This window comes from Haemaphysalis longicornis, unplaced genomic scaffold, assembly GCF_048455015.1.
Source record: "Haemaphysalis longicornis isolate Haplotype H1 unplaced genomic scaffold, Haemaphysalis longicornis Haplotype H1 scaffold_4, whole genome shotgun sequence".
Classification (NCBI taxonomy): Eukaryota; Metazoa; Arthropoda; class Arachnida; order Ixodida; family Ixodidae; genus Haemaphysalis; species Haemaphysalis longicornis.
Window position 1 is genome coordinate 97,874,549 of NW_027526361.1, and position 11,511 is coordinate 97,886,059.

The window sequence follows — 11,511 nt, forward strand, 5'->3', positions numbered from 1 at the left end:
CGTTGCGGCGATAATTTTAGCGCGGTTTCGACACAATGACTTGCTTCGGCGGCGAGCGAGCAACCGAAAATGGCGGCGCCATCGTATACGTGTCTCTACCCTGTACGGCGGATGCGTGAATGAAGGTACTCTAGGCTGCAGAGCGGTCGGTTCCTGTGATGTCATTTGGGACCACGAAAACGCACGATTGAGCGGGAAAATCAAAATTTTAACCTCAATTGTTTAATTTCCCAGTGAATAAAGCACCGTTTGTATCCGGACAAGCGCTGGGGCACTATAAAACACGAAATCTTTCGAATAAAACCAACTTGCATTTTCTCTTCATGGCTCCTTTAAGCGCAAATCGCTCGTTCGTCTAGTTTGTAAGCTCTACCTAATTTGCGTCTGCTTCTGCCAGCCTCCGCCAATCGCAGAGCTTAGCTCATGTGACATCATAGGTTCTGTTGCGGGAAATGAGCTGGTGGGTCGCATGACCATTCCCGTTTTTCCTAATTATGTAGCTTATTTGAGCGAAGTTTACGTTAAAAGTGGTGTCAGTATGATTCTAACGAGACAATCTTTTGAATGAACCAAACTTGTGTTTTCTCTTCATGGCTCCTTTAATGCGATCCCGAAACTTCCCGACATCCATATCGTTTGGGCCCCTGGACACGAGTCTCTCGACGGAAATGAGGCGGCACACGCCGCTGCCCGAGTACACACCCTTCGGGCCATTTCCGAAGAGTGCCAAGACACGGAGAAGGCCCCCCACACACTGAATGGCTACGCGGGCATTCTCGCTCACTTCAGACACGAGCGTCAACGCTTCCCTCCACCCAACTCCCACCTTTCCAGAGCCGAAGCGACCACACTCCGTCGGCTACAGACCAACTCCTATCTGCACTGTACCCTCCTCCAGCATATCTACCCCACTCAGTATTATAGTACCTGCCACTTTTGCCCCCAGCCAGGCACCCTGTACCATCTGGTCTGGGAGTGCCAACAATCCCCATCCCTCACTCCCAATCCCCGTCCTACGTACGAGCAGTGGGTGGACCGGCTGTCCAGCTTCTCGACCCAGCGCATGCTGATAGAGAGGGCACGGGCAGCCAGCAAGGACCAGGGCATCCCGGACTAGCGGACGCCCCCCACCGGTGCCCTCACCCTCCTGCACCTTTAAGCTCGAAATTAAAGATGTTTATTCTCTCTCTCTCAACTACTGTTCTGAAAGTTTTAATGAACGCGAATACCCAAAAACAAAACATGATGATCGAGCGGACGAATAAGACCCCGGAGTAGTTTATTAGTGTACTTTCGGGTTTCCATGGCTAAGGTCCAGCCGGACCCTGACTGAAGAATACGTTCTATGTAGTGGTCGCCGCCATTGGCACGGTCCTGCTGCGTTTTATGCCGGCAGTCGCAAACCGCAGTGCGTGCAAGAAAGTCAAAGCCACCTGACAGCGTGTTCATCCACCCTGGCAATGTTTACGCGCCATGGCTCCCTATGGGGGCCGGCTGCATGGGCAGGTAGTTACATATAAAGCAGGTCGGGGTTCCTATACGACGAGTCTCTCATTTGTCATCATCCCCAAATCGCCTATCGTCGCTTTAAATGACACACGCTTTTCCGAATATCTCAAATAAGGATGTGTTGTACCCACGATATTTGCAAATCCCCTGCAAAACAACGCGAAAGAAACATCACATGGAGCTGCATCATTTATTATATTGTGTAATATTACATGATATTATATACATTTATACAACGACGTACATATTATGGTGTAAATATTATATTGCATAATCATACTTTCTAAAATAAAATGATTTCAACGCAGGCAGAATTGAGCACGTGGGTTCAGCAATTCACGGATAGTTCTGTTTGAACGGGCAGGTAATGTGTAGGGGGAGCTTCCTCGTTCGATCTTAACTTTCCGCAGAAAGGTGTCTTCGGAACTTTTCCGAGGTAGAAAAGCACATCCGCAGCGACAGCACTGGGAAGGCCTTTCGCCCGTGTGCGTTCGGATGTGCACCTTGAGGTTCCCGGAATGGGTGAACGCCTTGGGACACACGCTGCACTGGAAGGGCCTCTCTCCCGTGTGCGTCCCCACGTGCCTGCCCACCTCGCTGCGGAAGGGTACCATCTTGCCGCACACCCGACACTCGAACGACTTGTCCCCGCTGTGCGTGGGCATGTGCTTCTCCAGAGAGTAGCAGGACCGGAACGTCTTCGAGCAAATTTCGCACTTGTGGCCGGCCACCGGGGTGTGCGACCTCATGTGGTGTCTCCGCTGCGACTCCAGGTCGAACGCCGTTGGGCAGTGCTCGCAGCGGTATGGCTTTTCCGGCTCCTTGAGCTTGGAAGGCCGTTCTTTGCGGCATTCGCTGTGGTCAAGCAGCGACTGGTTCTGCGGTGTCTCGCCGCCAGTGACCGGAGTGCTCGTTGCTGCGTCGTCGTCGTCAAGGAACTGCCCTCGCCAGGGTGAGTCTGTGTAGGCGTCCTTCTCGAAGTTGCGCTGGCTGAGGATGACAACCGAGCACTCGGTGGTCTCTAACTCTGTCTCTGACAAGGTCCTTGCAGGAGATCAGTCCGTCGGGGAGCTGAGTGAGCCAGTCGAAGGGACCGTACCACGGGTTGCGCGGTGATTGTCAGGCCTAGCGGGTGTCACAGCCCGAGAGGCTGCAGATGCGGCCGGTACACGAAATCAGTGCGTGACCTGGGAAGAAGAACCTAAGATGAAAAGAAAAAAGAAAGGCAAAAGTTGTCCTTTCATGTTATCGCAAAACAGCTAGAGGCCAGCGTGCAATAAAATTAATGCGGTGCTGAGAGTTGTTCGCGCCAAGGAATTAGGCGCAGACAGAAAAGAGGCCCTGAAAATGCGCCCACACTTAGATCAGTTAGAAAGTTTTGGAAGGGTAGCGGGTCAATAAAAGTTTTTATTACACTTCGTTGGTCGGCAATATTAAATAAATCCCGTGTTCCTGCATGGGGTGCGGGAGGAAATGGGAGCGTGTGCCGATGGCTTCAACCTCAGCGGCGCGTGAGCCTCTCTACGCTATGCAAACGAGGCCAAACGCCGAAGAACTATCAGTGATAATGCCGAAAGTAGCGGAGGAATGCAATATCAACGATGATGATTTGGCGGAATTGTGTTCGTGTCTTCGTTCCGTATAGGTCCACTGAGATGTATCTATGCTGAAACGTTAAAATTTGCTTCTGGCTTCGAGTTAGCTTTGTAACAAAAAACAAGCATGGTTACCACACGCTCTCTACATAACGGCAAATAGCGATAAATTGATAACGCTTAATTGCGACATGTTAGGACTTGCGCTTCGGCTTGTTGTTCGAGTAGTGCAAGCCTTGAAGCGCCTTCGCTTGGTGTGCCCCAACTGCGCACGCTTCACATACCATGACTTCAGAACTGCACATTCAATAACCCACCCGTTTTATCATACCGCGTTCCAGTGGGCGACAGTTGAAAACCGTGCAAATCGAACGTGCAGCCCAAGCTCCGCTGCCAGTTCGTCCTATTGCCGCCACACCAGGAAAGAAAGTACGTGGGTGAGACCGCTACAACAAAAAAAACCAAAAGCATATGCAGTGGATTGAGGTTAGATGTCCACTAAAGCGTTTCTTTCCAGAGGGGAAAATTTAGCACAAGCAAACGAAAAGAAAACGAAAGGGCGAATAACACGTGCTGCGCAGGAATCGCAAACTAAAACAAGAAAATCGGGGATTTGTTTATGGCGTCCATATAGCACAGATAAATCCTTTTCTAAGATGCAACAAAGACAAAGCACATCCAAGACACACAGCAGCTCCCACTCACAATGATAGGCTTCAGAGAAGGACTGTCCACTCAAGATACCCTCCTTCAGCTATCTCAGGTCATTATAACCCCTTGAGATAGCCTAGACGCAGCGGCATTCCTTGGCCAAGACCTGGTCAGGGCTTTTAACAATATCACCCATGCTGCCATATTTGAAGGGCTACATTCAAGCAACTCAGCAAACCGCGCATACAACGACACAAGGAACTTCCTTACAAACTGAACTGCAGTACTTAAGGCAGGAAGCGTCACCTCGAACCCTATTTCCGTCTCAGAAAAGGGAACACCACAAGGGGCAGTGCTCTTCCCAATCCTATTTGACCTGGCAATACTAAACATCCCCAAAAAGCTAATCTAATCCCTGAACTTAAATTCAGTCTGTACGCAGATGGCCTCACTTGTTGAATGAGAGGCGGAAGTGACGCATACATCTAGAAACCATTACAAAGGCTTCACACGTGGTAATAGAATAAGGAACAAAGGAGGTATTACCTTGTTCACCAAATAAATCTGAACTCTCCTGATCTCCCTAAATGACAGCAACTTCCCTAAATCAAAGCATACATACACAACAAGCCGATTACACAGGTCTCATGCACCACTGAAAACCCTAGGCCCCCAAACTCAGAACAACAGGGCATACCCTAAGTTCCCCTAGACTTAAGAGTCGGCAACCTTTGGAAGTGGAGGGCCGAGTTACATTAAGCTGACAAGGCGGAGGCCGGACGGCCAATCGGGGGGTCTTTGCAGTCAAAGAGAAAAAAATTAGCAAATTCAAATTTACAATAACATTTGCCAATTAACAATAATCTGGAAAAGTGTGATGATGGGGGACAATACCAACTGGAAGAGGTTCTGACAACGGGCTGGGGGCCGCATAAAAATTTCCCCGCATTTCCCCGAGGGGAAGAATGTGAAAGTGCGAATGCAGGAGTTGAATTTGCGCGGTTCGGTAATGTTCGCGAAAGAGAGATCACACACACACACACACACACACACACACACACACACACACACACACACACAACTACAAAGAAAGAAAGATGCATTTATTCACAGACACCTATTTGTGTTGTCGTTGTACTTGATTGCTAGAGCGGATCTCAGCTTTGAAATTTCGTGTCAGTACTCCTTTAAGCAGGTGCATTAGCCCTTCTCACGCCCGATTCCTGGCCAATCCCCCACGTGGGTATGTGCCATGCACAGACAGACACCTATTTGTGTTGTCGTTGTACTTGATTGCTAGAGCGGATCTCAGCTTTGAAATTTCGTGTCAGTACTCCTTTAATCGGGTGCATTAGCCCTTCTCACGCCCGATTCCTGGCCAATCCCCCACGTGGGTATGTGCCTTGTCAGCGGCCAGGCAGCGCGCGCCCATCTCCCCCCGTTGCCAAGGAAGACGAGGAGATTCCTGGCCAATCCCCTACGTGGGTATGTGCCATGTCAGCGGCCAGGTAGCGCGCGCCCATCTCCCCCCGTTGCCAAGGAAGACGAGAAGCGCGCGCACCCGCAGCTGTTGCTGCGGGTGCGCACGGACGGCGGTCAACGGAATTCAGGGTCACTTATAAAGTGCATTCGCACTTAAAACTGTCCTGCGGGCCGCATGTTGCCGGCCGTGCCCTAGATAATCGAGCCATCAATGAAACATTCGGTCTGATTTGCCGAATTTCGAATCGGCACAAAGGGTTACAACAAGAGGAAAGGTCGGGCTGTTAGAATCGTTTGTCATCAGCAGAATAAACTATTTTCTGCCATATTTAAACCCCAGCACCGAAGAGCTAAGAAAAGTGATTCAGTTAATCAGGAGAGTATATTAACCTGCACTACACCTGCCCCTGTGCACCTCTACAGCCATACTCGAGGGACTAGTAGTTTCCGATAAAGCGGGCGAACTTATACAGGTCCTTTCCGCTAAATCAATATCACCGGTTATACAAAAACCCCACAGGAGCACACAGCCTCCATAACTTGGGAGTCGAAGAGCCAGCGCACCTAGCCGGCGAATTCCATATATTGCATCACATGTGCGCAAACCAATTAGACAAATCCCACGAAACATGCATCCCAAACACCACGCAGACCAGACCTCACAATGAGATCCCACGACATCAATGCCTCTCCCGCCAGATCTACCAACCGGCGGGAAACAAACGAATGAACAACCAGGCACACGGCTGGCGCCTCCTACAAACAAACGGCTTCCGAATCCCTGCAAGGCTAATACGCATTCACCCATCAGTATACCCCGCCCCTGTGCCCTCAGCGGCGATTCGCTGGTTTTATTCCCGGCCGCGGCGGCTGCTTTTCTAATGGAGGCGAAAAGAAAAAACGCCCGTGTGTAGGATATTTCGGCGCACGTTAAAGATCCCCAGGTGGTCGAAACTAATCTGGAGCCCTCCACTTCGATGCACCTCATCGCCTTCGTTGCGTCGGCGCGTTAAACCCTCCAGTCAATCAATGAATCAACCTCTGCCGCGACCAAGTCAATATTCTTCCCATAATATGGGTCTTCCCTTGAAATAACTTCCCTCTAATTAGCTCCGATTGCCAGTGAGGAGGCACTGCGTAACCTGGACCCAGACAAACAATAAAAACTAGCGGGTCACCCGGGCAACCGCAGTCCCTCCCAGCACTACCCGGGATCACGGGTAAAGCAAATGCTCTATACTAAAATGTTTCTTTTTTCTCTCTTTCCCTCTGCAATACGGCAGGACGGAAGAGGGAGAGGAGGGCGCTCTTTAGGATACGGCTTTTAAAAGGCTAGGGATGAAGGTGCGGTAGGGTTAGCACTGGAAGCCTAGAGGAGGTTCCAGAGAGGTGGCAGGGGCGTGTGGGGTGTGATTGTCCTCACCACCTACTAGATCCACCATCGGAATACTCGCCTCATTGTACGAGGCAGTAAGTCCTCAACATGGTGTAGCACTGCGATATATTTTACGGTCTTCAAAGATGTACTCACCGCTTGGCGTCCTCTCGGCAAATGGAACCACTTTTGGAACGAGCACGGGCCGTTGGTGATGGCGATGGCCGATTGTAGTGATGATGATACCTACGTGTTTTCGCGCGCTGTCATGAGCAGCAGCGCACGATGAGGGTGACGACGACGATGATATTGAGAGTGACGATGATGACGATGTTTCTTCTTTAGTATGTACGCAGAGACATAGCCATTCAGGGGATCAGCCAAGCATCGCTGGTTGGAGAAGAAAAAAAGTTTCTATCTAATGGCCGGACACTGTATAAGTATACTTTAAAGCGTTTAGAAAACATTTTGGATCCATAGGAAGTGGGAAAAAAAACTCCCCCCACCTCCCCGAAGGGGATTGTGCGGAAATGCGAATGCATTGGGTGCACCGATGAGTGCGCTGCGGCAAGCAGTCACGGAGAGAGGCGCGCGCTCCACTGCATTTATATATATATTTCCGAGCGCAGCGAGCGGAGAGAGGGTACGCGGAGAGGAGAGAGAGACCAGCGCAACACGCCCGCCCCCGCGCGCGAGCTCTCTCCGCCGAGCTCCGCGATGCGAGCGCCCTCACACGCTCACTCTCCGCTACTCCGCCCGAGCTCCGCGATGCGAGCGCCCTCACACGCCGAGCGCGCTCCTCCTCTCCCCTTGCCCTCCGCTACTCCCGCCCGAGCTACGACGTGCTCCGATTGCTAGGCGCGCCACAGCTGTTGCTAGGCGCACGCCGGCCAACGCACGACAACCCCCGACTAAGAAATGCATTCGCATTTAAAATTACCGAAGGATTCAAAATGAGAGCAAATAAGTGCGTATTACTTTCCCCTAGCTTGGTTGTCTTTTCTTTTACGGGAAGTTTTGCGACGGCACGTTTACACTGGTATCAATAACCCGCTGCCTTCTTTCACAGAATACGCGCAAATATGCCCACGTCAACGGCGAGTTTTAGCTTACCGTCTTTCTCGGTCCGCTGTGCTCCGATAGCAAGTGGGAGCGCCATTGCGCATGCGTGGCACGCATTGCCGCGAACGGCCTTGCCTCCGGTTGCGCTGAACGTGCCGACAATACCGGAGCGGACCGTCGAAAACGGTTAGCTAAAGCTCTCTATTAACTAGAATTGCACCGCGTCCGTAAACGGTGGATAAGCGAGCCGTGGTTGCTTACATCGACCAGCACTGTAGCGAGCAGCAGGGCATGATTTCTTGCCGACATCTTCCTCTTTTTTTAAGGTGGAAGTCATGGAACGCTCGAGATACAAGACATCGTCATAAGGCACGCGGAATCGTCAAAAAAGTTATGCAGAAATTCAGAGAATTATCCACCAATGCGTAGCGTTCTTATGCCGCTTGTCTTGAGTGTGCGTTTTTTACCACCAGATGTTTTAGTTTTTCCTAATCCTGTCGGACCAATTATCTCCATTTACGCTATGATAACGATTAGAAGTGCAACATTAGGGAAATCTGAATTATTGTGGAAATGCAGGGCGTTATCGTTTTGACATTTTCCGTAATTACCTAATATTTCTGTTATTTTTTTAGTTTTTCAAAATTTCGTTCGACTAATTGTTTCTCTTTGCGTTATTATAACAATTACATTTGGAACTTTCGCGAAATCTGCATTATTGTGGAAATGCAGGGCGTTATACGGTTCACCAGTTTCCCCAGTTATTTTATATTTTTCTTATTTTCTTTAAATTTCACAATTTCGTTCGACCAATTATCTTCGTTTACGGTATTATAACGACTACAGGTGGAACTTTCGCGAAATGTGCATGATTGTGGAAATGCCATATACATTTTGCCATTTTCCGTAAGTTTTCGTTATTTTTTAGTTTTTTTTTAATTTCGTCCCAGCAATTACCGCCATTTACATTATTATAACGATTACATTTAGAGCTTTCGCGAAATTTGCATTGTTGTGGAAATGCAGGTCGTTACACGGTTCGCCAGTTTCTGTAATTATATGATATTTTTCATATTTGTTTTAATTTTCAGAATTTTGTTCGACCAATTATCTCCATTTACATTATTATAACAATTACAGGTGGAACTTTCGCGAAATCTGCGTAATTGTAGAAATGCAGGGCGTTATACGTTTCGCCATTTTCCGTTTTTTTTTTCTACTTTTATTATTTTTAGTTTTTTTTCAAAATTTTGTGGACCAGTTATCTCCACTTACGGTATATAATAGCGATTACCGGTGAAACTTCGGCAATATCTGGATTTTTGTGGAAATGCAGGGCGTTACACGGTCCTAGCTGTGGGAGTACTTGGCAAAGAACGCTACGCATTAAAACGTTGAGGTTGCGCAGACCCTAGAGCGCGAGTCCTTGATAGCGCGCCAAGAAAATGAAGTAGCTATGCGGGAGTGGTGGTGTTGGAGAACTCTGATTCGGAAAGCTGTCTGGTCCGGAGGGAATGATTTTACGAGGCTACACAAGATAGGGGTATAACAAAAGGCTCTTAGGGACGCTAACAGCCACGGTTCGTCCAGGCGGTCGGGCTCAAGGGGTCCTGGAATAAGGACTCTTTCCCAGGGCTGACTGCTTTACCAGCCGATTAGCCGTCCTCCAAAAATTACCCACGGGGCATTACCGATCACGAGGGGTATAAATGCTGTCGTTTTTTTATGACGCATGCCGTAGCGGAGGGCTACGGGTTAATATAGACCACCAGGGAGTCTTTAACGTGCGCGGAAATCTCCACAAACGAGCGTTTTCGCTTCTGGCCTCACCAGAAAAGCAATCACTATGCCGGGATCGCACCCGCGTCCTTGGGCTTAGCAGCACAACCCCTTAGCCACTGATCCAATGGGGCGGATTATTCGCCTCCAACGCCATGGCAGGAAGGCACTGTCGGAATTTCAGGTCTTTCGGTCCAGCAGTCTCGGATGGATGTTGATGAATCGGTCTTTCAATCAGTCGGGCCCCCTTTTTTTAATGACAGGAATTTAAATGCAAAGACTCGGAAGGATACGACAGTAGGTCTATAACACCGATAAGGGCGAATTATCCGAACCAAAACCTTCGGATTGTGCATCTGGTGCGTTACAAATTCAGTTATCAGCCTACAGCTGTATTCTGGGTCACTTTCGGTGCGTGTATGTCCATTTGATTTGTTTGTTTTCGTTTTGATTGGTTCTTAGCTTGATCTCCCACCGGCTTTATAGATAAAGATTGCATGGGCGTCTTAAGCGATTCCTGTGCGGCTGATATGTAAGGATCAAATACCGCGCCCGTCGGCGCAGTGGTGTGGGCGAGAAATTTAAAAACCCAAACAAGCTGAGCAGCTTTTTGCGTCCGCTTTTCTTCGGCAATGCGGAGAGGTGCGGTCTGCCGCAGTAGTTTTTTTTTTTTCATTCCCTTTGCCAATTCACCATGGAGGATTGCACACATGTTGGGGTTCGAAGGAGTACTTAAATTGATTAATTGATGCAATGATTGATTGATTGATTGATTGATCTGTTAGTGTATTGATCGTGTTTATTCAATGGGGAGGCTAGTAATACCAGGGGCGTTAGGGATTACAGGAAGGGGATTGCTGCGTGCCATGTCTTCGGGCCGTCAATCATGGATGCCATCTTGGGGGTTTTATCAGGCTCGCCTCATATGCTGCTCTACTGAGGCTGCTTTTCAGCGAGATTTTAGGTGCGGAGTGCCTAAGGACCACGCAATGTCCGTCCGCGTTCGTGCGCATTGCATTTACAATCGCAAAAAATTACACAGGCACCGGCGGGATTCGAGCCGGTGTCCGGTAGACCACACACAGTTAGTGTCATTCGTCTTACCCATTGGGCTACGACCGTGAGTAAGTACCCGAGAGTCAAACGGCTTACTCCCTCGCCTGTAACGGCGCGGAGTACCTTAGGACCTCCCATTGTCCGTCCGCGTCCATCCGTGCACACACTACCATCAAGCGAAAATCAAGCGGAATTCGATTTGAGCCGTGAGTCGCAGTTTCATTTGGGGAATAATCAAAGTGCAACTCACGGCTGAAATCGAATGACGGTCGGGGCGCACATAGGATGTCACTCGAAAGAGAAAAGAGAGAGAGAGAGAGAGAGAGAGAGAGAGAGAGAGAGAGAGAGAGAGAGAGAGAGAGAGAGAGAGAGAGAGAGAGAGAGAGAGAGAGAGAGAGAGAGAGAGAGAGAGAGAGAGAGAGAGAGAGAGATGGTGGCTCGGGTGAAAAGGAAAGGAAGTGCACTGGGGATATTATTGAGCCAATCTGGGGTCTCACCTGCCCAGAGTTTGCAGCACACCGAGGAGTGCTGCAGACTTCGCTCCAGCGTCTTGGGCTGCCCTACCAGCGCCTGGAAGACCTGTTCTTCCCAACGGGCCCCGACAGCACCCGCCGTGATGTCTTCGCCCCCCTGCTGCGCTACCTTGAGGCCGCCGGACTCAACAAGCGCCTGTAGACGGCAGTCTGCTGTCCGCGCCATTGCTGCTGCTGCTTCGCCTAGTTTTGCACAGAGGCTCCACGCTTTCCTTCTCTAGCTTACCTATCTCTTTTACCACCCTTTCTCCTCTCTAATCTTTCATCCCTCCTCCCCCCCCCCCCCCCGCACTGTATGTCACTCGAGCGCAACTTGAATCTCATTTCGAGTCCGCGTACTCCGCACCCTCGCTATCATCCACGGAGTGGAGATGCTGCCATTTTTTTTTCTGGGTGTGTGCTGTGGGTCTCGGTGAGCGCATTACAGCAAGAATTATAGATTGTTGCGTACCGCTATGCGAGACCAGCA

The 11,511-nt window shown here is 49.7% G+C and overlaps 1 protein-coding gene across 1 annotated transcript; it reads right to left on the reverse strand.

The window, feature by feature from the left end:
• Window positions 1-1,775: 1,775 nt before the first annotated feature.
• Window positions 1,776-11,208, reverse strand: LOC144179867 (uncharacterized). The gene is made up of 2 exons (XM_077708292.1): window positions 11,007-11,208; window positions 1,776-2,542 (listed from the first exon to the last, which is right to left on the reverse strand). The coding sequence occupies exons 1-2, from the start codon at window positions 11,206-11,208 to the stop codon at window positions 1,809-1,811; spliced, it is 936 nt and encodes a 311-aa protein (XP_077564418.1). The 3' UTR covers window positions 1,776-1,808.
• Window positions 11,209-11,511: the final 303 nt, after the last annotated feature.